The sequence below is a fragment of the Aricia agestis genome, chromosome 12, assembly GCF_905147365.1.
Source record: "Aricia agestis chromosome 12, ilAriAges1.1, whole genome shotgun sequence".
NCBI lineage: Eukaryota > Metazoa > Arthropoda > Insecta > Lepidoptera > Lycaenidae > Aricia > Aricia agestis.
The window spans coordinates 11,948,735-11,976,162 of record NC_056417.1 but is presented as its reverse complement, the minus strand read 5'-3'; the positions used below and the strand labels follow the sequence as shown (position 1 = coordinate 11,976,162).

Below are 27,428 nucleotides of genomic sequence, written 5' to 3'. Positions count from 1 at the left end.
GATACTTCTAGTTTTGTTTATACTCGGTCAATTTGAATTCTATGATTTAACTTCCGCTGTCGAAACATTAATGCAATTTGACTAAGTATCTATAGTGATCGCCATTAGGGTATTATCAAATTGTCCGCGGCGCGGCGGATTTGCAGCGTTCATAACGCCCTTACTATGATAGCGTTCGCGTTAGCTACAGATTACATTCAGACAAAATATCTAGCGTTATAACCACCGCAGTTAAAATCAAGACATATCTAGTGACTTTGTTACTCACTTTCCTCCTTCATGCCTCTCGGTTGAGGACACTGTATCGAGTCGTACTCCGTCCGTCCATACTGCGCCGAGTATATCGCCACCCGGGAGTGAGGGTTGCAGCTCAGATGTAGCACGTCGTTCTCGCAGCCAACCTTACTCCGGAACTCGTCTGCAATGGAAATACAACCTTGAGGTTACTATGTAAGGTATATTTTCGAATATTAGCCACTTGTTTTATTCCAAAATTCGTCTGCGATAGAAAGACTGCCTTGAAGTCACTGTGTAAGGTATATTTTCGAATATTGAAAAGGCGTTTTTTCTCGAAATTCGTCTGCAATGGAAATACTGCCTTGAGCTAACTGTGTAAGGTATATTTTTCTGGGAAATATCGGAAAATTTTAAGGAAAACACTTAAACAAATTACATTTTGAAACGGTTGAAACGAAAAGGCTGCTTTATAATTGGATTCTACTTTCTAATGCAATAATGCATTGTTTACCTTTTGTTGGTGATTCTATGTTTATAAATACAGAAATCGGGTCTTTTCATAGATCGATATACTTAATATATTTTATATTCGTCCATACTAATATTATAAATTTGAAAGTGTGTCTGTCTGTTACCTCTTCACGCCCAAACGGGGATACTTTGGGTCTCGGGAAAGGACGTTGGATACTTTTTATCCTGAAAAATATACGGTTCCCACTCGATTTTAGCGCAACGGAGTTGTGGCCCGCGAGAGGTTTAATATTAAAAAAAACTTTGTACAAAACATTACAGCATATTATCAAACCAAATATTGTGTTACGTACATTGAGGTACTATAGACTGGAGAGAGCCTTACATCGGTGTATATGCGTCAAAAGCGTGTAATGTTATGTCCTACCTACTAGGACATAACAAAGGGGTCGGGGTCTGCATATTTCATGTAATAAAAGTGTTATTAAAGGTTTTTAGTGAACATTTAATGCTAGATATTGTTGATTTTTGTGGTTCCGCTTGATAATAAACAAAAAGAATGGTCAAAGAATGCCTTAAACACGTGGATTTAACATTAAGAGGATACCACAGCGGCTAGAGAAATGAAAAAAAAGTACGTGTAATATCTATAGCTGTCTCCCTTACCTCAAGCCTATACCGCAGAACGCGATAGAGACAACTGCAGAAAATCCAGAAAATCAACGATTCGTTGTCCCCTGATTCCTTCTCCAAAACTTAACCGATTTAAGTACTTTTTTCATTAAAGATTAAAAAAAGGCTTGAGCTGTGTTCCTATGTTTTGCTTTTTTTGTATAATCTATCCAAATCTGTTTTCTGGACGTTTGAACACAGTGGAAAATCTGGCCATTTTTTTGGGTTTTTGAACGTTCATATCTTATTTAATAATTAAATTATGAAAAAAAAGAAAACATAGGGACATTGTATTAGTGGCCGTAGATATTCAGGAAAAAAATTATAACTCTACTAGCATTATCCAGGGAGGACACAGGGGACAACGTTTGTATGGAAAAAATGGCGGTGTGGAATCCTCTTAAATACGTAAGTTTTGAACAACGTTTTTTGAGCTTTTCAATCGGTATTTTTGTAAGCTAAAAAGATAATTTATAAGTTTATTAATTCCTTATTCGTGCTATATAAGGCATTAGTGCTAAAAATGTCACATCAATTAAAAATTGACAATAAAAATTGCATAGCTTTTTACGTGTGTTTACGGATTCTCATCACTTGAACTATAGTTAATCGATATCATGAACTAATTGACTTTCTTTCCTGTATCATAATGTGCTTCGAAATAATCGACGAATAGAAATATTCAAGAAAATAAGCGCACATTACTTGTATGAAAATAAGCACAAAATGGCCACGCGAAGACGGTCTAAGACTACATCTATACTATAATACTTTATCTATGGTTACGTACAATCAAAAGAATTGATTTCCTTGACCTACGATACAATATATTTTGGTCGGGCTAAGTCATGTCACTTAACTCTTAATCTTTTAGCTTGATTCCATATAGACCGACCAAGTTATCCATCCGACCGACCATCTATCTATGTACGTTATCTATCTATTAACGTATATGAACGTTCAAAAACCCAAAAAAATGGTCAGATTTTCCGCTGTGTTCATACATCCATAAAACAGATTTGGCTAGATTTTACAAAAAAAAAAAAAACATAGGAACACAGCTCAAGCCTTTCTTTAATCTTTAATGAAAAAAGTACTTAAATCGGTTAAGTTTTGGAGAAGGAATCAGGGGACAACGAATCGTTAATTTTCTGCAGTTGTCTCTATCGCGTTCTACGGTAAAGGCTTGAGGTAAGGGAGACAGCTATAGATATTACACGTACTTTTTTTTTCATTTCTCGAGTAAATAAAATATCTTTTTATTCAAAATGGGTATCATGATACACTTTTTGAAAGTCGAACGAAGAAATTACGTTGTCTACCACCGGTTCGGGAACTACCCCGCCGAGAAGAACCGGCGTAAGAAACTCGCACGGGGCCATCTTTTACTAAAAAAATGGAAAATTATGTTAAAAAATGGAAAAATGGAAATTTATATATTACAATGTTATGGCTTACAGCTGTGTAACAAAAATAAAAGAAAAGTAACCTGCATGGAGCCACCCTATTCCCAAGGTGTGCCGTTATCGATGAAATCATTGACTTCATAATACGCTTTAGCACACAAACGTTCTTTAACTGCTTTTTTAAAATTGTTTAAATGTAGATTTTGAACATTTTCTGGGATTTTATTGTATAGGCGTATACATTGGTCTTTAAAGGATTTGCTTACTTTGGTTAGTCTGAACATTGGTATGGTTATTAACTTGTTCTTATTTCTAGTGTTTACATTATGATTATCACTTTTCTTTTTGAAAATATTTATGTTCTGTCTAACATATAAGAGATCTGAGTCTAAATCTGTATAAGAGATCTGAGAGAGAGAGAGTCCCTGGTGTATCCTCTTAAGGTAAACAACCGTAGCCGTAACGCAAGGGCTCAACACAGCGCCTGGCTGCGCACACAAAAGAGTTGAACTACGAGTATGTAAGACATGAAAGAATTCATTGAGATGTCACAGTTGAATGACCCTTTTAAAAGGTTTTTATTTAAAAAATAAAAAGTTATTCACGAGAAAAATCTGATAGCGAACATCTTTGAACTGGCCTCTCTTAAAAATTCATGAATAAATAATGGAAACATTGTTTTGTGTTGCTCAATGAAATGAGAGATCTTTCTGTTGGTTATAAATTTAATTTTCTCCGTCCTGTTTCCAACAAAGCTTCTTATTTGGTGGTGTTTTTAAATGCTTCGAGATATTAAAATCAAAAGAATTTAAGAAGTGTTTTCAGCTGGAATTAGGCTGTTATTATACTTATTTAACTTATTTTGTACTTCATTAAACTTATCAGGGTTTAATAAATTTGGAGACCCCTATTGCCCAGTGCAAGCGAGTCGGCGCTCAAGCATACGCCGTTTCGCGGGTTTGAATCCCGCTGAAGGAACAAAACGTTTTCAATGCTCCTGGGTCATACCGCAGTATCGGTATGACCCAGTCCGTCTGTACCTCCTGTAGAGAGTAACAAAGAACTTATGATACGGCCTACGGGTACCAGACATGAGACAACGGAAATTCATTTAATATATTTTTTTTTTAATTCTAGACAATATATTTTTTTAAAAAGTTATATATGGACTAATTGCGGCACCTGAGTCCTGCCAGACATATTAATTGTTTTCACAAAATATGTATCAAAATATATTACATAATCCAAGTAAAAAAAAATATGTTATTGCCCAAATCATAGGCACAGTTAAAGCAAAATTGGGGTTAAAATCGTTGAATATTTTATTCAAATATAACGGGCTCCTGAGGCCTCTTATGTTTTGGCAACGACCCTATATTAAAGGGTTCTATTTTTAAATAAGGCCAAGAGGTTTTATTTTATTTAAACTACTTTTCTCTGCTCTATTACTTTTTATGTGTCTATTCCATTTATTTCTAGGGACTAGACTCTCCAATATAAATTCTATCGATATAGTCGGATAAACAATCGTATTTATTTTATTTTAATCTAATAAATATACAATTCCTTGATGTTATCATCTTCCTTAGCATATTACTAAGAAATAAGAATAACTAATAAAATATACTATCTTCCCCGCATGCGGGTGTCAACATGCTCCTGCAGTCCTAGCATGGCCACAATAGAAATGCGAAAGTATAGACACTGCAGCACTGCGGAGATAAACTAAAGGTACCGTTCCGACCTTTACCCAGAGGATAACCGCGACCGACAAAAATTCTTTATGACATAGACATATAGTTTATGTCAGTGGCATTTTATTTGAATTTATAGATTAAAGTCGATGTCATAAAGTGGTATTTCATTTGAATTTTTGTCGGTCGCGGTTATAATTGGAATCTCGGAATCGGCTCCAACGATTTTCATGAAATTTAGTATATTGGGTATTTCGGGGGCGATAAATCGATCTAGCTAGGAATCATTTTCAGAAAATGTCTTTTTATTCGTGTTTTATCGATAATCGATAAACTGAAAAATATGACTCTTCCTGACATCTATTGGCGAATAATAATACTATTTCTGAGCAACTAATTGTTTTAACGACCAGTAGATGGCATTATTAAGTAACACGAAGTCAATGAGTGCTTGCTATTCCTACCGAGCAAAGCTCGGTCATCCAGGTACTATTATTATTATAATAGCGTAAAATAGATTTGAAAACTAGCATGAGCTTAAGTTTAAAAATGTGTCATTTTTATCTTATATATAAAATTCTAGTGTCACAAGGTTAGGCCACGTACTCCTCCGAAACGGCTTTACTGATTTTAACCAAATTTTATATGCATATTCAGTGGGACTGAGCATCGGCTACAGCTGGCTACTTTTTATATTGATAAGTGCATTTGTTGAATAAATAATAGTAAATTATTACAACTCGAGACTGACGGCGACTATTGTTTGTGCGAAGGGATAGCGATGGACGTTGCCATGGTGACATACTTATTTAGTCACGAAAATCGAAATCAAAATGAGGATTATGGGAGATACATTGCCTTATGTGTATTTTTTATTTAGAGAGGACCAGATGAAAAGTATTTATTTTCAAAGAAACAGTTAATAAAGTATTTTTTACTCTCAGAGAAACAGTTAATAAAGTATTTTTTACTCTCAGAGAAACAGTTAATAAAGTATTTTTTACTCTCAGAGAAACAGTTAATAAAAAGTATTTTTTACTCTCAGAGAAACAGTTAATAAAGTATTTTTTATTCTGAGAGAACCAGCTAATAAAGCGAATGTCGTGTCTATGTAATAAGTCTCGTTACGTGTATTTTGTTTCGGAGTTAAGCTCATTTGCATTTATAAGACTAACGAACGACTTCGGCTGCAATGCGGACGGTCTTATTCCGAGTTATCATTTCCCTGGTAATTTACTCAATTCCTCTCTGTATATTTCATAAACTTTTAGATACTTATATTTTTATTTCATAATCATAAATTATAATAATATACTGAAACATGTTTTAAACGTAATATTTCTGAGAACACAATAATAAATTTCATTGAAAGCTGTAAAATTTACATCGTCGATAATACCACGAAAATACTACTTTTTTTTGTGGAAAAATTTACGTTTTTGAATTGAGTAATAGGTTTTTAAAAGCACGAAATCACGGACAACTAAGAATATAAAATTTTACTGTTTTGTTAAAACTATTTTCCTTTTAGAATATGTTCGTGTGTTTCAGCAGAATTAAGCTGGTTTACCTCGTATAAAATATGTTTTATGATTCTATTTTCAAACACAAACGTATAAAACTAAGGAAAAAAACTAAAGCAAAATTTGAAGAACTAACGTTAAACTAGAATCCTTACTAAGCTGTCTAATAAAATAATGTAAAAAAATATTAGACTAATACAGCGGTTTCCATAAAGTTTTGTAACCAAGCTAGCTACCATAAGCTACAAGAGCTATCTTCCTTTACCCTAATATTTTAACCCTGAGGAATGGATGATCGTCACCACTAGAGAGAAATCAGACACTTTATTCTTATGTATTTATCTTGCTTATATATTAAACAGTCAGATGATCAGCTTGTATTGCTCCAGAGTCTAATAAAGATTCTTGTTGTGCCAACGTGAAAATTGAACCTGGGCCCGCACGACGAAACGGTTTTGAGACTCAAACAATCGGACGAGAATGCTGCGTCCTGCTCTAACATCGTCATTTCACGTTTGTTAGAGTATGACGCAACATTCTCGTACGATTGTTTGAGTCTCAAAACCGTTTCGTGGTACGGGCCCTGAGGCCTCCAAGAAGAGTCGAGAGCCTAGCTCTAAAGTCTAAACTATTGGATCACGAAGGCATTACACTCTTGTCACGATAACTATAATATTATCAGGGCGAGCGAAGCGAGCCCTAGTATATCCCACAACCTGTACATTTTGTGGTACCTACACTTTACGGAAAAACTATCACACCTATATATTGATGTGTGCTTTCAGATAGTAATTTTTATTTATATGTAGATGTGTGTGTGTTGTCATCGCCTCATTGTGACCAATGAGGTGAAGGTTTGGTTGCTATTAAAATATAAAAATCTGTCTTAAAGATTATTACCACGCAGAAAAACGACGCGAGTCCTCACAAAGCTCGGCTTTTGGCTAGTTATATACTTATTATGCATTAAATAGTATTGTTGCCTTATACTCTCAAAGGTGTAATATTATGTATTCGATTATTATGCTGATGTACAAGCTTATGTAGTAATAATATGAATAAAAAATAACACTCCCGCCTCTCTTTGATCTTGTCTCGAGTATTACCTCGAAAAAAACAAATTTACCCTTTTATGTCGAAATATAGGCTGATTCAGTGGAGCAAGTTCCATTGATTCCTTAATTTGCTCACGGGTAGATCCGAACCCAATAATCTCCATAATATAATATATTTAGTATGTTTATGTAGCCTTAGCACGGTCACCAGTAGAAATGTGAAAGTATGGACAAACTGTGGACATAAACTAAAGGTGCCGTTCCGATCTTTACCGCGGCCAATCGCGATCGACAAAAATTCAATTAAAATGCCACTTTATGACAGACTATAGTATATGTCATAGAGTAGGATATTATTTTAATTTTTAGGACTAGAGTCTGTCATAAAGTGACATTTTAATTGAATTTTTGGGAACGAAAAAGATCGGAACGCTACTTAAGTTTATCTCCACAGTTTGTCCATACTTTCGCATTTCTACTGGTGGCCGTGCTAAGGCTACTGGTGTTATAATCTCAAAGACGAACCTTCCTTTATATGTAGGGCCTTTTATGACCAATAAAGGAGTGAGCACACTGAGACGGGCCGTGCCGGGGCTCAGAGAAATACGCGCTACCGCACGGCTTACAACTATAGCATTTTTGCTCTAGTTATAACATACTGACAATTTTGTGTCATGTCGTTACAACTTTTTCCGTCTAGCCCCCTTTCGCAACGCGCAATAAGGAACTTCGTTCAAAAAAAACTATAGTAAGCAATACTTACATGGGCGACACTTATACGCGACTTCGACGAAGCGCCTGGAGCCTGGGCAGGGGTCTACGCCGAACGCCTTGGGGCTGGTGTGGAACTTGCACTGCCGCTTCTTCTGGCACGCCTCCACCACCGTCTGCAACAAAGAGTACTACGACACGTGAGTTAGCAGAATGTTATGGGTGGGCGAGAAGCGCCTAAGAGCCAGTCCACACGGGGCGATGCGTCAACGCAGCGCTGCCGTTGCGTTGTATTACATACAAATAACCAAGGTGTTCACACGGAGCGCAGCGTCGTGACACCAGCGCGCAACGCACACATGACGGACAGCAGCCCCCGAGACGAAGCGGGAGAAGGTGTTGACGTTAAGACTGCTTCGTAATAACGCTGCAATGGCGCAGCGCCCGTGTCATGGCCGGCTATGCGTCAAACGGCAGCGCTGCGTCCAGGCAACGCTGACGCAACGCGCCGTATGGTGTGACCGCTTGTCAGCGTGCGGCCAGGTGCGCGTGGTCTATGGCGGTTTCATACTAAGGTATCTATCTGGATGGCCGCCGCGACCTGGCCGCCGCGGCCTGGCCGCTAGTGCGCGCCCGGGCTAAGGGTCAATTCAGACAGCAACGCGACAAGTAGATACTAGACGTATTTCTAAATTTGTATGGATTTGACAGATTTGCAAGACGTCTCACGCAATCGAAAGTCAATTCAGTATAGTACTCTTGTATTGAACTGACTTTCGATTAATGCATAATCATTAGCATGGCATCAGCTGCATAGTTATTAATAACAATAATAATAAGTATGTACTGCCTCTATTTCAATTCATTAAGACCTGCCTGTAAACAAATTATTTAAACTCTACCAAATAATATGTAGGGTACATAGTTTGTTTTTTGTAACTCTCTTAACTACGTCTTATTATACTCTAATAGCATTATTATAGACATAGTTTTAGCTTTTGAGCTTGGTTTCTATTAATATAAAGAACGGACCCTACAACACTGGTACCTAGTTATATGTCAGTGCCCTACAATATGGATGCATGGTGTTCTCAATAGTTAACTACCCATATAACGCTTCGTCCCCAGTATAAATTAGTCACATTATCTCAACATTAGTATACAAGGACGTACATTAAGTGCAAGAGCAAGTTAAATTCAAATGTACCAACAAATTCTCATACAACCCTATGAGACAGCTAGCATTGTTTCATGTTTATTCATGTCATTAGACGCCCCGCCTGATGGGGTGACTCAGGGTCGGACTTAGACTAAATTAGGCACCAAGTGACATAATTTTAATATGTAACAGATGACCTAACTAAAACTTTTTATATTATGTCACAGAATTACTGTAAAAGGCCTGTAGAAGGCACTTAAAAACTTGATGTTGCCCTCAAAATTATTGAAAACAAAATTTATTTCTCGTGCGGGATGCAATTTGCAAGGCATAATAAATATTTTAGAAATAACTTTTTCATATCTTATCATAACGTAGTTGAGCCATGCTTCGGCATGAATGGGCCGGCTCGACCGGAGAAATACCACGGGCTCACAGAAAACCAACGTGAAACAGCGATTCCGCTGTGTTTCGCCGAGTGAGTGAGTTTACCGGAAGCCCAATTGCCTCCCTTCCCTTCCCTATTTCTTTCCATACCTCCCCTACCCTGTAATCCTATTCCCTCTTAAAAGGCCGGCAGCGCACCTGCAGCTCTTCTGATGCTGCGACTGTCCATGGGCGACGGAAGTTGCTTTCCATCAAGTGACCCGTTTGCTCGTTTGTTTTTATATTTTATTTCAATAAAAAAACAATGAAACAGATGACCTAACCCAAACTATTATGTCACAGAATATTATGTCACAGAATTACTGTAAAAGGCACTTAAGATGTTGCCCTCAAAATTATTGAAAACAACATTTATTTATCGTGCGGTATGCAAGGCATAATAAATATTTTAGAAATAACTTTTTTATGTCTTATCCTGGGAAGGGTCCAAAATATCTCTATGCCTTTTGTGAAATTGGTTGAGTAGTAAAAGGGTGTGGAGGTAACACACACACAAACAGAAAAATAGAATTTTATTGAAGTAAAAAGGATATGGTAACCATGGGATGGTTACCATGTCCTTTTTTTAGAAAACAAGATTTTATTTACAAAACACGTAATATATCCGATACACGTGTAGGCTAATGTAAGCGGAAAAGTAATAAAATATGTGACCCGACGGCAACATGCCGCTCAAAAGGTGCCCCCAATCGTGGCGTTTATCCGACCCTGAGACAGGGAGCATCTCCAGAATATAAACGGTTTAATGGGCTTAAGAAAAACAACGTCCGAGCCGTTTTTACTGCCCTTTTATTGACACAGCTGAATTCTTTTTATAATTGATTGTTTCCAACAAAGTTGCGTGAATTTTGTTGCAGCATTTTGTGTTTAGACAATGATTTTCATGTTTCCAGTGTTTTTAATGTTACTGTTTTATTAATAGGTGTATGTGGTGTGTTTATTTTGATTCATAACTATTTGGAAGAAGCTTTCAACTTTTATGTTGGATAAATGCTAACCTCTTTTATGCCCCCTATATATATTTTATTTGAAATAAGGGGGCAAACGAGCAAACGGGTCACCTGATGGAAAGCAACTTCCGTCGCCCATGGACACTCGCAGCATCAGAAGAGCTGCAGGTGCGTTGCCGGCCTTTTAAGAGGGAACAGGGTAATAGGGGAGGGTAAGGATGGGATGGGAAGGGAATAGGGGAGGGTAGGGAAGGGAATAGGGTGGGGGATTGGGCCTCCGGTAAACTCACTCACTCGGCGAAACACAGCGCAAGCGCTGTTTCACGCCGGTTTTCTGTGAGAACGTGGTATTTCTCCGGTCGAGCCGGCTCATTCGTGCCGAAGCATGGCTCTCCCACGTCTAAAATTTTTCTACGTCTCTTTCAACGTCTAAAATTCCTTCCCCCAACTCCAGGAATCGCATATCACTTTATTATCGCACATAACATAAGACGATCGTGAATCTCAAACCGATAAGCCAACTTATTAACTTACGATACTAATAATCCAATAACAATAAAATATGATAAAACCCGGATCGCGTAAACCCAATCTCCATGGCGTCGTAAAAATGGCCGAAAATAATGGCGTAAACCTCGTTACCGACATTTAGAACTCCATCGCGCTGGCCTACTTAAGACTTATGTAATGGAAACAATGGTTTCCAAGTTAAAATTACATCCTTAATGTATTTTTACGAATCCGACTTGAAACAGATGGCTGGGGTCATAAAATTGTGCAAACGAAATGTTGGTTATATTGATTGGTTGAGTTTTGGGTGTTAGACTGTTTTTAATACTTGGCCAAAGTAAACTTAGACCGAATGAGATATGAAAAAGTTTTGTAAAACAAAAAGTAAGACTGGTTTAGTATTCACAATAAAGTAGACTTTATGCTAATTGCTACGCAGCTACTAAGCTATTTATTAATTGGTAGCACTTCATTCGATCTCACATTTTTTGTTTGTTAAAATACAATACATACCTATATTAATATTATTATGTATACGAGTGTGACATTGTTTATGGCAAGGCGTAGTTGGTGGTTAAAACAGTTCTACTTTCGCATTATATTTAGTTATTTATTTTTGGCGTGGGTTTGTACAAATTTATCGAATATTGCCTGATCTTACTTTATTGCTATAATTAAGTAGCTGATGTAGCTTACTTGACACTTAGCATTAACGGCCATTCCCAAAATTTGATCTATCTCTGGTTTTGCCCTACTAGAGATAGGAATAGCTCAAATTTGACATTAGAGACATTAGATTTTTCATAAGCAAATATTGTATTGCAAACAAATGGCAAAAATTCGTTCTTAATTTTTAATTTTTATAGATAAAAGTACTAGATAATATATTTAGTATGGACGTCAACATGATCCAGGGGGGGCAGCTGCCCCCCCTGCCCCCCCCCCCCCCCCCCCCCCCCCCCTCGGTACGCCCATGGGTACATTCGTATAGAAAATAGCTATTTCCTCGTAAGGTTAATACGGTTATGTACATATAGGAAATCGGCTTCGCCTTTCCGTTACTTGATTAGGGATTCGCAATAACATGTCGCAATGTGAAGCGACCGTTAGCTCCCTCGGGAGGGAAATCATCTCCAAATGTTTTCTGAATAACTGAAAGATACCCAACCATGTAATTTAATTTATACCGAACAAACTAGTTTTTGAAGTTTGATTTTTCGTATCTACTATCGAATATAATGCTACGTTGGTGAATAAGTAAATTATACTTACATGGGCCACAAACATGTTTTGGTCTTGGTGTGGTTGGCCGCAACAAAAATTTTTTAGACTTAAAAAATAACATTCTTCAAAATTAACGATTTAAAAGTGGAAAAAAATAACGACTATCACGTAGACTTTACGTTAGTTTGCCGGTGGGCGTGAATTTCAAAATTGTTTAACATCACGCGGGCCACAAATAAAGTCCCGGCGGGCCGCGGGTTGGGGATAGCGGTATTAGATGACGCCCGCAACTCCGTTGCGCCAAAATTCGTTTATCGCGTGCGAACCGCACATTTTTCCGGGATAAAAAGTATTCTATGTCTTTTCCTGGGACTCAAACTATCTCCAAACCAAATTTCAGCAAAAACGGTTCAACAGTTTAAGCGTGAAGAGGTAACAGACAGATAGACAGCTGATCCTTTCACATTTAAAGTATTAGTATGGATTTCGCACTAACAAAGTTGCAAGGATCTAGTATTGCAGTATATTATAATAAAGCTACTTCCTTATGAATAAGATCCCATCGTACCAAATGCTGACAAGATAAAAAAATGTTTGTTTTAAATTAGCTGTAACTGGTACGCCAGTAAAGTCTAGTGTTTAATTTGCCAGTAACTGGAAGCTCGAGTTAATTACAAGTCACTGCGTTGATTGAATGTTTAATTAAGTTCCCGAAGGTAATAACTCCAAGGCAAGCGCTTTTTAACGCTTATTATTATACTTATTAAATTAGCAGTACGTCTCTTCAAATATGAAATGTTTTAGTATAATAATTAAAGACGTGAGTGAAGAACCAGATAACTAACATTATAAAACATAAGGTAAATAATTATTATAACTTATACAGCATGACTGGTGAGACACAATCAATACTCAAAGACGTGCTATTTGGCTATTATATTAGATGAAAAGAATAGATCAATTGATCACTGACTAAATGTAGCTTAAAGTTAAATTATTATTAACTCAACGCATGGATACCGCGCGCGGGAAGGGTAGCGCGCGGCGCGGGGCGCACACCGCCGCGCCGCCCCGGCCGCATAGTAATTTACTAAGTGTCCATGATTCATTTATTTAAAGAGAAATTTGGTAAAAAATTAAGTTCCTAATTTTATGACATAATTAGAACGAGAATCGAGTAACGAGTAGGTACCTACCTCTCCTTAAGTATTGAACATGTCACACCAGTCATGTTGTATATTTTTTTCCCCTTATAATTTAAACAAACTTTGTAACTTACTTACTTCATTATCTAGCTAGTGGGTACACATAAAATCTACATTTTTGATTTCAAATCATTTTGCAGGCCGTAATGCCTCCGTTTGTGCAAAAAACGGGATGTTTAATAGTTACTTACCCGCTTCTGCCACTCATGTCTTCATTATTAATTTATTATGAATATATGTTAGCTGCAAAGCTAACATATATTCATAATAAGAAGCACTGAAAGATGACAGTGGGTTTGAGACCTCGTTCCTTTGCTCAAATAACTATAGGTCTACCAGAATCTGATGGCAAATTTTGATTGCAGATTTTCAAAAAATATCCATGATCATAAATTTTTATATTTTTGTATGTTTCACACACAGAATAATAGTAGAATCAGTGAAGGTTTTCACCTCCGATTTCATTGAACCTCCATCGATTTTCATGAAAATGGGTGAGTTGGTGGGGGATACCCTAAGAAACAAAAGTAACATAGTGCCAACTTGTGTTTTTACCCTGTGGGTGGATGCCAACCCTTCTCGGGGGTGATTTTTTTTTTAGTTAAAAAAACTTCAGGAATCGATAAATGTGCTTAAAAGACGCTGCTTAGGTGAAGTCCATGTAGAAGGAAATTGGAATGTTGTATTTTAAATTAAAGAAAAGTAGGGCCGTAATATTTTAGATCATTAAAAATTAAATCCTAGGCTAGTCCATTTTCAACTTAGTTCTAAGAACAACAACTGCTTTTGCTCATTCAGCGATGCTGAATACTTTGACAATGAACCCAATATAAGGAACATATACACACCCTAAAGTGTGAAATGTAAACTTACTTTTGTTACATTCTGTATATTACGTGTCTCTTGCTGTAATCTGCATTTTCATTTTATTATATTTTATTTATTTTAATGCACAAAACACATTACATTCGAAATGAAATAACATGATTGTATTTATCATATTATTGTTATTTCATTTCCATTGTAATGTGTTTGTGCATTAAAATAAAATAAAAATTATGACCTGATTGCAAGGTACTCGTAACATAATAGGGGAAGGGGGGGCATGACGGGGACGGGGTCACGCAAGATACAAGAAACTAGACTCTTGCGAACAGAAAGCAATAGGCCAATAGGAAGCCATACTCGATCAACCATCAGCGCGATAGAAACAGGGAGTGGGGGTTCACGCGTTTTTTGTTTACAAACGAAAATCACGTTGAGTGTCTCGTCGATCTAATTTTACGCAGTTAAAACGTCCTTACTGTAATGTAATTATGACTACCCAATTTATGTTTTTTCTCGTATACGGTTGTCAGTGTTGTTTACTTTGTTGTGGTATGGTTGGACAAACGTTCAGTTAATATCTTTTTTTTTTTGAGAAATTATTTTTTTTCTAAGTCAGCCTTTGGGGTAAGACGGGGTATTGGGTTTTTTGAAATCATCCGAAGGTTTGGGAGGCTGTCAGCTTTGTGCACAATGGTTGTGCTGGTGTGGATGATGAAAACACCCAAGAAATTCAAATTTGTATTTATTGTGATTGGATTAGCCTACCCCATCTTACCCCATTTTCATTACCCCATCTTACCTCATGGTAAGGGGCAAGATGGTTTTTCGAAAGCTCCTATTTAATCATTTATTTAAAAAAAATGCTTTAAGTTCATCTCCCAAATACTATGCCAAATTGTACTCAGATAAATAAGACATTGTGCCATAAATAAATAAGAATAATAAACGTAATGATTATACTGTACTTTTGGTATTTTCGTTAGATACCCCATCATGCCCCCCCTTCCCCTAATATGTGCACACTATTAAAAATACATTGCAAACTAGAACATTAGCTCAGCAACTAATACATAATAATTTACCAATAACTATATATTATTAAAAAAGGTGAACACTAAAAATAAGTTATTTGGAACCTTCTAAGGTGATATGGAGTTTTAACAATTTTTGTATACGATTTGAAGAGAATTAACAATTTTACTCTATCTTTCAGTTTTCTGATCTTTTCTGAGATTTTATAGATCCAGGATAGAACTATAGCATAATTTCTATCAGGTGCAAATCGGAAATAGGAAGATTCCTGTTTAACAATTGCACTTCATTCTTTATTCATGTTCTTCTGGCTCACAGCACTCAACTGAAGGAATAAATCTCAAGCTAAAACGTTAATTTGCATTGCATTGTTTCGCTATTCCGCTTCTTTCGGATTTGATTTTAAATAGCTACTTATGAAGATTGACTTGAAAGTATTATGATTTACTATGACTTGTCTACAGAGCGTCCGTGGCCTAATGGGTAGACCTTCGGTACGCACTCCTAGAGGGTGCAGGTTCTAACCCGGGTGGAGGCGTGTACCTATGAGACATTTTCTGATCTCAAGTACATAATACGGGCGCTCTTACGGTGAAGGAAAACATCGTAAGGAAACCCGCACATAGTTGGTCCCACACGTATTGACTAGTTCCTTCCTCTGGTCTAGGCCGACTATGTTGCGAGAATGCCGTATGCGCTTGGGCAACCATCCGGACATTTAAAAATCTTGTCCCAGGCACTACAGTATTTGAGGAGTGGTAACTTCGCTCTAAAAATACTGTATAAATCATCCACAACGGATGTAAAGGCCTAGTTTTCTACAGAAATCATTTTACCGCCACTATTTCATCAAGCTCTAACATTCTTGATATGGACTAGGTAAAACTTAAGGGTGGGTCTAAGTAACCTAAAATACACTCTGATGCAGACTAGTACACAATATGTAAACGAAGCTAATTTCATCATATCAGCCTATATTCGTCCGTCGCTGGACATATGCATCTCGAAATGAACGCCAGGATGACCGATCTCCTGCTACTCGCATCCAACATGGACCCGCAACTAAACGGAGATCGTCGTCCCACCTAGTTGGAGTTTGACATACATTTTATCTGTTAGCTACAGGTAATACGAATGTATCACGTTTTATTATACGAAACGTATATACGTAAAAATTCAGGAAAGAAAACGTATCAGACAAAAATACCTTCAAACCTGACGACGCCCACAACTCGGTTGCAGTAAAATTCGTTTCGCGTGCGGCAACTGTACATTTTTCCGGGATAAAAAGAATTCTATGTTGTTTCCCATGACTCAAGGAATCTAACTAAATTATATTACCAAATAATATAGAGATACCTTTATTACGCCTCCGTGGTCCAGTGGTTTAGAGCGTGGCTCTTGACTCGGAGGTTATGTTATTTCCAAGTCTGGTTAGGACAATGCAGGCTGATCACCTGATTGTCTGACAAGTAAGATGATCCATGCGTCGGATGGGCATGTAAAAAGTCGGTCCTGCGCCTGATCTCTCGCCGGTCGTGTCGGTCTTCCGAGTTCCATCCCACTGGGTTATGAGAGTAAAGGAATAGAGAGTGCTCTTGTGTACTGCGCACACACTTGGGCACTATAAAATTACTCTTGCGTAACTGGCCTGGTTCCAATGAAGCCGGCCACCATCACCGAAACCGGTGTGGGAGTTATTATTATATACCAAAAAATAAAATCGATTCAGCGGTTTTTTTTATGGACGCTTGACATCACGTCAGTCTGGCCCCGTGCTAAGTACCTGAAGGACTTGTGTTACGGGTACCAGACAACGGAAATATTTAATACTTTTATACTATACATATTATATTACATTTAAGATTTTTATTATAATATGATACACATCCATGACTAATAGGAACTACAAAAACTTTTTGTTCCGTCGGCGGGATTCGAACCTGGGCCCCGGCTTGCGCTACCAACGCGCCACCAACTGAGCCATGACAGAGGTCGGTCGTCAGTTTGGGCGAGAGGAAGTAACAGACAGACACCTTTCGCATTTATAATATTAGTATTTATGGTTGTCAATCAAACATAGCTTGGGTATAATACCTGAAAGATCTCAATTTGTTTTTTGATAAAAAGCTCTTGATTTTATTTACATTTGAAGTCATTTCTGCCAATAAATCGTCTTTCTAAATTTTGGAACCTTTGTAACGATGATTCCCAATAGCTTTTCTTCTAAACAACGTGTAACAAAGCAAACTGATAATACTTTTAGGTGTATGTGTTCCTTAAATAGAGTTCACTGTGAAAGTAGCAGCGCTGAAAGAACATTTTTTGTCATTTGCATGGGCAAGCGCCCCAGCATTATAAATTTTCCCACACACACCCCAGAATATTATCATTTAGTTTTGCTACATTCTGTATAATGCTGATGACACATCATTACAAGTAATTGTGAGGTCGATCATACTCCCACATATTCGCTACACAATAAGGTGACGCCCGAATTTTCTATCTCTCCCGGGTGTTACGTGACAGAGAGTGACAGATAATCCAGATTTGACGATCACGTTGCTGTAAGATGAATTTCGAATTTCGAACTGGGGTGAACGTATGCAGAAATCTTGTAGCAAATTTGTCTCGCATACGGTAAATTTCTAAAGTTTAGTATATGACAAATGTAGAAGGATTTGAAGTTTGATAAATAGGATTTATTCACTATATTTAACATTGAATATAACTATAACAAAATGTTCTATTCAATGTTAAATAATTGACAACGTTTCTGTTAATATTCTGAATTATTATAAAGTATTATGAGTTATGACGTGTGCTACATGTCGGATTTTGGTCGTATTATTTACTGTATGTGCTACTAAGGTTCACTCGGCGTAACTGGGCGGTAGCGGTCATTGACTCCCTGTCAAAAACTTGTCATTTTCTATACAAAGCCGCGATTGACAACATCTGACACCTTATTGTCGATCGCGGGTTATGTAGAAAATTTCAAGTTTTTGACAGGGAATCAATGACCGCTATGCCGAGTTACGCCGAGTGAACCGTGTCTCTGCTTCGACACTTGTGTAATATTTTCTATCGATGTTTCACGCAAAAATATTGAAAGATTTTGATTAATAATATGATCGTAGTTGAAACTCAACTCTGATTATTATTTTTGAACAAAAAATTTAAACCCGACTTCCAAGGTAAAAACAGTACTTATTCTAAAAAATATCTAGAAAGTATGGAATAATTCTTAATTCTTCAAAGTGCCTTTTTCGAAATGCGACTAAACCTCAACTAATTCATTACTTAATCTTCATTCGTTTGAAGTCGGTACCAGCCCTGAACTGAGATGTTTGACATAGAAGTGATAGAACTTAGCCGGTACCGACTTCAAAAGAATGAAGATTGAGTACAGAATGAGAAGAGTTCTATTCGAATTACGAAAAAGGCACTATGAAGAATTAAGAATTATTTCAAACTTGTTAGATAACTTTTAGAATACTGTTTTTACCTTGGAAATCGGGTTAAATTTTTTGTTATGTACTAATAATTATATTATAATAACTTATTAATCGTAAAATTATGATTACAATTTATTTAAGCCTTCATAACTGAAAATTGATCAAAGAACTACTACTCAAAACATGAAACTTACAAAATTCACCCCACAGTTCAAAATTAGTGATGAAAACGCGTTTAGTTTTAAACAATGCGTAAAATATGTTAACTATCATTGAAAATCCAATATGGCTGTATTATTACTATGTGATATGAATGAAAGTGTATTTGAGAGGAACATCAAGTGGATGTAATAATATATCGTCTACATAAGCTTGTTTACATACATTTTAATGAGTGTTTGTATTGCTGAAGCCAAATAATATTTCTTTGATAATATAAAAGTTCCAATGTCAAGGATAGCAATCTATTTACTAACGGCGGTTCCCAATATTTGATCTATCTCTGGTTTTGCCATACTAGAGATAGGAATAGCTCACATTAGACATTAGAGACATATATTTATGTCAATTGTGAGCTATTACTATCTCTAGTAGGGCAAAACCAGAGATAGATCAAATATTGGGAACGGCCGTATGAAGATACATAATATTTAATTGACGCACTTATATTCCAATTCTGAATAATTTAGCTTTGCATCGTCTCGTCAGTCGGTCATACAATTTTCGTTGCTTTATCTATGTATACCGTATTTCTATTCATATTAATTAGAACCTACTGTAAAATGAGAGTTTCTGTTTTTGCGTTTGCTGAACTGGGGCCAATTTTTGGCATCACACAGCATTATAGTAAATTGTAATACCTATTAATATTATAGTCGAACTGTACTACTGACTTACATTATTATGTATTGTGTGATGCTTAAAAATAAATCCATTCTTATTTTTTAATTTTCCATTAAGTGGCGGTGACTAGCACGAGCGCCGCGCTGCCGCCTGATGGACTTATATGTTTTTAAAATCTGGCAATAAGAATTTTCTGACACTTTCCTTCCTACACCGAGGCAGAATTAGGATACTTTGTGTCAATGAGGGCGTTTAATATTATTCTATCTGCCACCATCATTGCTCTATCTCTATCTGGTCTATCGTGTGAAACTGCTATCATATGTCATGATATAGCTGACATGTGTCACGATAATAATATGTTTATTTGACTCGATAGACCCTACGGCTACAGAGCGGCACCTGGTGGCAAGTATAGTATCAAAAACCCTCATTGTCGTCATAATTTTCGCTTCGATTCGCTTCAATTCGCCAGGATCAACAGCAGTAGATCAGTAACCGATTGACAAGCTATAGTATAAGTATGTCTTTAGACTCGTAACGAAATGAATCAGAAGACATATAGGAAGAGTGGGGGATGAAAATAAAATCCCACCAAAAACATGAAATATAAAAAGGAGCCAAGCAAAATATTGCTAGCTATGCAATATGTCTGTCGTAAAAAGTTTTCAGATCACATTCAAGCCAAACCTTCAACTTATTTTGTAAATTAAACTGAAGTTATCAATAGTTTTATTTATTTTATATTTATTGTAGTGACTCGGCAATGAGCACAAGGGAGATCGCAGACGACAGACTTTTTGTGCGATCGAGTCTGCGGCGCCCATACAGTCGGCATGGTCCGGCCATCTATCAAGGCTTGGCTTGAATGTGATCTGAAAACTTTTTACGATAGACATATTGCATAGCTAGCAATATTTTGCTTGGCTCTTTTTTATATTTCATGTTTTTGGTGAGATTTCATTTCTTTTTTTAAGGTTACTTTTCTTTTAAGGTCACGTTAAAACTTTTCTGTACTTAGCTTAGCAACCATTCTCTGTCTCCTTTGTTTTTTTTTTCTTTAAGGCTTCGTTCGTTCTACGGTGGACAAGTCTCAACAGTAAATATTTCTGAGTCGATTATTATATTCAGCTATAATTGGCTCTTAAGCCTTTAATACTTGAAGGTTGAATACATGGCAGCACGGATGTAAAAAAATGTCGTCCGTCTGTCACCAGGCTGGATCTCGAGAACAGCAATAGCTAGATAATTGAAATTTTCACAAATTATGTATTTCTGTTGTCGCTATAAAAGCTAATAGTCCAATTAAAATAAAATAAATTATTAATAAGGGGTTTCATACAACAAACACGATTTTTTTGCCCTTTTTTGCGCTATATCCATAATGGTAACAGTAAGGTTTTCGAAAATTTCATGAAATACTTGATTGTACTTCAACTTTAATAATAAACAATAATAAGTAAATAAACTTGTTATGTAAGTGGGGCTCCCATACAAATTTACGGTACGGAATCCTATGCACGCCAGTCCGACTCACACTTGGCTGGTTTCATTATTTTTTCTTTCATTGTAGATAATGACCTACCTTATTGCCAAATTTCACGGTTCTAAGTCTGCTAGAAGTACCTTAGAATTTTGATGATCTGTCAGTCAGTGAGTGACAAAATGTAGTAACTTTGATCATCCGTAACTAGTTTTTATTTTCTTATTAATTAATATTATTGTTACATATTATAAATTTTTATATGTTCGTTATTGTTTTGTTTTTTTTTTATTGTTTTTTTTTTTTTTTTTTTTTAATTAGAGTAAGTAGGTACTTATAGTATAGATGTTAAGCCTTATTTTGTGGTGAAGTCACTCATTGGCCCTGGGCCCTGGCAGAATACCAGTGCAGCGAGCTAGCTTGCTGGCTGCTGCGTATAGCTGAGCCTGGGCCAATTTTGACATCACACAATATATGTATTGTAGGTACCGTATTGTAGAAATATGCTCTTCAGCTGTAATAATGTTTGATCAACATGTGTTGTGTGGTGATAAAATAAACATATTCTTATTCTTATTCTTATTCTTATTCTAACTATTAAACTATTTATCAAAATATCATGTAATTTGGAGGTTAAGCTAGTTTTAATACTTGCTTCTAGTCACAGAAATTCTAAATCCCTAGCTTTGTTAACACGGAAGATAGAGGGGGTCTAAAATAGCCGCGAACCGCTTCGAGAAAAGTATGGTACGGCCGTGCCTTTGCCAAAAAGCTTAGCTGGGGCACTGCAGCTGTGCTCCCAGATCTTTCTTATTTCCAAGTTGGAACGTAACCAACGCTTTTGTAATATCCTACTTGGTGGTTGGTGCCTAACACCCGTTCGGGAATCAACCTGCCGAGAAGAACCGAGATACCCTCAACCATCTTAGAACTATAAGGCTGCGTTTCCACTGAAGCGGAGCGGAGCGGAGAGGAGCGGTGAAAAGTGCTCAGTATTTCCACTGAAGCGGAGCGTAGCGGAGCCGAGCGAAGCGGAGTCGAGCGGAGCGGAGTCGAGCGGAGCGGAGTTATGTCTATTGTGACGTAACGATGTCGCGGTCGCCAGTGACCGCCTGAGCGCGAGTACACACCGCACCGCTCCGCACCGCCCCGCTCCGCTGTCCTCCACTCTGCACCCCGTTGTCCTCCGCACCGCTTCGCCTCGCTCGGCTGCGTTTCTATGAATATCCGCTCAGCTCCGCTCCACCCCGCTCTTGCTGTTTCCATTGAAGCGGAGCGGAGATTTCGAGCATGGTGATTGGTCAATTCGGGCACCGCTAAGCTCCGCTCCGCTTCAGTGGAAACGCAGTCTTAGGGCTCCTATACAAAACTGCGAATTTGAATCGCATCGCAATTCGCAATGTCTTTTTATTAAGAGTTTTGTTGCAGATTTTTGCGATGCGATGCGAATTCGCAGTTTTGAGTGAGAGCCCTAAAGCTACTTTAGAGTCAATAAATACCTGCAGCGTCCCTGGCCACGTACAGCTGGTGTCTCCCACCACCTCCACCGCGACCGGCTGGTACTCCGCCAGGTCGGAGGCGCAGGCGCTCTGGGACGCAGACGCCCCGTACTGCGCCACCTGGATGCTGATGGTGGTCCCCCGTGGACAGATTAGCGTCACCATCTCCTCGTCACAAGCCGCCTTCTGGTGCGTCCGGAGAGTGCCGAGCAGGAGCTCTGCAACAATAGGTATAGGTTAATAGACTGTGGCGGTACCCACAATTCGCCTAACATTCCTTCATTCATTACCTAATTTTATTACATAATAATTATAATGAGAATCGAGTTAGTCCTCTCCTAATAATGTATTGAACATGTCTCACCAGTCATGTTGTATTTGTATAGAACAGAAGAAATGGAAGAGGAAAACTGGTAGATTTCAGGGATAAAATATAGGTTTTTTTGAAAATATGTCAATTTATCTTCTCTTCTATGGAAATAGTTTATTTGGTGGCTACGCTAGGTTAACACAGGTAACATAGTAACATGTCAAATTCGGTGCCAACTTAAATTCATTTACGTGTATGCTGATATCATAAAAATCTTTTTAGTGAAAAATATCGTAGAACTTGTAAGGGTGCCTTTCCTGTAATGCGCATTATCGAGCGCACGCGGATCTGCCTGAAAGCTGCCCGTGTACTATAATTTCATAGATGTTTTTCCTGTCATGCGAGCAACATGCGCGGGAAATTTTCGCAGACCATATCCGCGCGCGAGTGACAACACGCACGACAGGGAAAGGGCCCTTAGAGTGCCTTAGACTAAACCACAGAATATATATTACTAAACACAGAATTCCAAAATAGCTGTTAGCAATAAAGGATAAATGTTCTTGTGTCATTCCATAGCCTTAACTAATACCTTCATATTATTTCATCAGAATTCGTTCAGTAGCATGGATGAGTAACAACTAGTCATCCATACTAGCAAACTAAATTTCATTTCAAGAACCGTTTTCATATAGCTTCCTATCTATCCTAAGCGTCTAAAGTGTGCTTTGTTACTGAGAACCCTTGGCTTAGGGGCTTTTGAATGAAAATAGGTGTAATATCTTAGCTTTCTGAGTTACTCCAACCCTACTCAGTTACATGTTACAATAACTCAGATTGTTCCACCGACATTATTAATATTGTAACTTAATCCTTATAGTACTTAATCACTTAAGTACAATACGCTGTAGGTGGTAAGTGATTGCTTACTATACCTAAATAGATTTTGCAATCCCCCAACGAAATTCCTTAGCAACTCTTAAATATTTTAAACCTAACTTAAAAAAAAGAACATTACAAAAATTTTCAACGAATAGACAGTCTACTAAATAAAATTCAAATTAAGAAAAAAATCAAATAAAGAAACAGAAAACAACAAAGAGTTTTCATATCAGTAGAGACAAACCTCCGTACGTTACACAGCCATTTTATTTTCAGATACTGAGGTTTTTATGTTTAATGAAATCTTTTGTTTAGCATACAACCGGCATTACCGAAAACTCGTATTATAGTAATAAGGGTGATCTGTTGCGAGTGGGTAATAAAATTATGCAAATGTAAAAGATCTGGATACCCAGATCACGTTTGGCCAACTGATTAGAATGGAGATTGCTTTGTCAACAAGCTCAGAACCATTACATGACGTTTAGGGTCCTCCTTTTTAATTGCGTATCGGGTACGTCTTCCTCATTAATACTAATGTGGGCTATTGATATTCTGAACGTGACTGATCTGCCTCTGGGAGGAATGACTCAGATAGGTATGTTATTTGAATCAATTTACAAACATACTCTATTGTGTCATATAAATTGATTCATGAACTTATTATGACCTATATTATACTACGACTACAACTATATTATAAAAAATCATTAATGCTAAAATCAGCCAAAATAATCATTCTTGTAGTGTAATACAAGTAGCAATAAACATAATTTTCGGCTAAAAGTAGGCAAAATTGTAATAACTGCAGTGTAATGCAGATAAAATCCCGCACAAGCTGATATTCATAGGTGTTCGCGTTTTCATATTTGCGAGTAAAGTGTTTGTGCAAATAACTAAATTCTAATTTGTTAGACTAAATATTTAGACTACAAATATTATTAAAAAATTTACGTGAACATTAAAATTAATAAAGTTTGTGTTAGTTTACAAAGAACACTGCAATGAATAAAAAGTAATTACATAATAATATTATCATAAGTCGTTTTGATACAAGACAACGAACTATCTAGATCAGCCTTTCCCAAAGTGGGCGATAACGCCCCCTTGGGGGCTCTGAAGGTCTAAAGGGGGGCGGTGTAGGACAGGGGGGCGGTGTGGGACCCAGAAAATAATTGGAGCGTTGTGTAGAAGCCTGGGGGGTGATTTATTTGATCTAGATGCATTTTAAATTGAAACAATGTGGGCGCTAAAATATAATTTATTCCCAAAGTGGGCAGTAGACAAAATAAGTTTGGGAACCCCTGCCCTGATCTAGATGCTCAACATAATAATATTATATCAGTGTCCGAATTGTTACGGCAATTCAGTAGTAATAAAATGGTTTTAAACCTACAAACTTTATCCAAATTAGCGAGAATAAGGGCCACTACCTGGTAAAGCGCCTGACAGGCTATACAACTTTTTTGATAGATCCTCCATACTCTAGGCCTGTTTCACCACTTCCCGATAAAGTGCCGGATAGGCTATCCACAGCTTATTTAACAGATTCTCCATACTCTATCTGTCAAGTTAAGTGGTGGATAGCCTATCCGGCACAAATCAGCAAGTGGTCAAACAGGCCATCTATCTGTCAAATTAAGTTGTGGATAGCCTATCCAGCACTTATCAGGAAGTGGTAAAATAGGCCCTAATATTTATTGTATAAAACGTAAACAGAATATATTATGAGAAATGATGCAGTGGTCCGATGAGACGGTGCGATTGATCACGTGGATTTACGAGCTTGGGGAGGCTGGGACCGGGCCGCAGCGCAGATAACCTCTATACATTGTTTCTTGGTATAGCCTGGTTCATGAGAAGATTTTTTGTGTATGGACGCTTCACACCACGTCTGGCACCGTGCTTAGTATAGTTTTGTTTAATGAAATAAGGGGGCGAACGAGCAAACGGGTGACCTGATGGAAAGCAACTACCGTCGCCCATGGACACTCGCAACATCAGAAGAGCTGCAGGTGCCTTGTTGGCCTTTTAAGAGGGAATACGTTACGAATAATTCTTGAAGGTTTGCAGGTCCTATAATATGTCCGGAAATACTGCTGGTGACAGTTACGCGAAAAAAGAAAGTTACGTGAGAAACGCACGATAGAAGACTGCCACTCATCAAGGTGATGAAGATGGTATGTTTTTCGCGTGGGAAAAAAAGTTGCAGGTGGTATGATTCCGAACAATTCATCAGAGCACTCCCCGTGATACAAGGATAGAGGATGCAGAGTGAAGCTACCTAGACACTGAGAATATTTTAGTGCTTTTATCTACGAATAATAAAAACTAAGGAATCATAACTCCCATACTATTGCCGTTTTCAATTCGGTTCCTTTTGATCTGTCATGTAACGTCAGCCTAGTACCGCTCAAGTTCACCTAAATATTGCAAATGTATTGAAATGTGTACCTAAGGTACACTTTTTTGACAAGTATTGTGGAGCATGGAGTGTTTTTTGACGGAGTTACTTTTCCTTAGTTTTTATTGTTCGTAGGCTTTTATACTATACTTATACACTACCCAGGACCTAGTTTAGTATTTTTCACGGAAAAATGGGCTGTTCTTAAGCAATAAACACATTTCTACGCAATTACTTGTCTCAGTTGCGTACAAATTATATTGATTATTGCTATCGCGATCTCTGACCCAAAAAACTATCGTAAGAGTAATATATCATTAAGAATTCAAAGTTAAAGTAAGTTTTTCGTTCACACATAAAAATAAGACTTGTCTACTATTCGTTCCGAATCTTTTGATTTTTTGTGTTAAAAAAGTTACCCATATAACGTTTTCATGTTGCGTATTTATTAGTCCAATATTTCTATTTTGTTGACAGAGTCCCTACGTCCCTACAGCGTTACTTGAGAGGAAATGAGGGCGCAAAGGGCTGCTGGCAAAACATTCCGCGTGACATGCAAATTAGGTGCTATTTACAACAATCTCCTTGATGCCTGCAATGGTAAAAATAGTTTGGATATTTTGGAAACGTTGTGTCTGGCAATTTAGTTTGTACTGAAGGTGGAATACTACGCAAAGGTCAGAGCAGAGGGCGCTACGAGAATACACAGTAAATAATCCGAAAATCTGACATGTGGCATATATTATATCTTCAGAATATTGATAGAAACGTTGACAAATGTTGAACTAAACTTTTTTTTTTAATGAAATAAGGAGGCAAATGAGCAAACGGGTCACCTAATGGAATGCAACTTTCATCGCCCATGGCCACTCGCAGCATCAGAAGAGCTGCATGTGCGCTGCCGGCCTTTAAAGAGGGAATAGGGGAGGGTAGGGAAGGGAAGGGAATAGGGGAGGGTAGGGAAGGGAATATGGTAGGGGATTGGGCCTCCAGTAAAGTCACTCACTCGGTGAAACACAGCGCAAGCGCTGTTTCACGCCGGTTTTCTGTGAGAACGTGGTATTTCTCCGGTCGAGCCGGCCCATTCGTGCCGAAGCATGGCTCTCCCACGTAAGTTTTTGTTTCCTGTCTGTGCTAGTGCTGCCTCTAGCGTGAAAATATTGCAATTTGCAGTAATATATTAATAAGTCTTTATTGAACTGAATAATAATATTCTTGAGACCTCTACAGTCTACACAAGCCATTTATCAAAAAATAATTATTCCAATGTAAATATTGAATGTTGATCTAGGTCCTGGGACGAGGGTCGAAAGTCTAGTTATTTAATATTAAACAAGTCCTAAATAGTTTACATAATATAATTACCTAACCAATTACAAAACTTCAAAACTATTTTGCAATAATGCTTCCACTTATATAACTTTG

The 27,428-nt window shown here is 37.4% G+C and overlaps 1 protein-coding gene across 2 annotated transcripts in view; it reads right to left on the bottom strand.

The window, feature by feature from the left end:
* Window positions 1–27,428, bottom strand: part of LOC121732533 (protein eva-1-like) — a 139,155-nt gene that overhangs the window by 47,817 nt on the left and 63,910 nt on the right. Inside the window, exons 3-5 of one of the 2 annotated variants that reach the window (XM_042122448.1) lie at window positions 22,408–22,625; window positions 7,822–7,960; window positions 269–418 (exon numbers count right to left, since the gene is read on the bottom strand). In XM_042122448.1, coding sequence (XP_041978382.1) covers window positions 269–418; window positions 7,822–7,960; window positions 22,408–22,625 — 507 coding nt within the window. The remainder of the gene's footprint in view (window positions 1–268; window positions 419–7,821; window positions 7,961–22,407; window positions 22,626–27,428) is intronic. The other variant, XM_042122449.1, reaches the window with a different exon arrangement.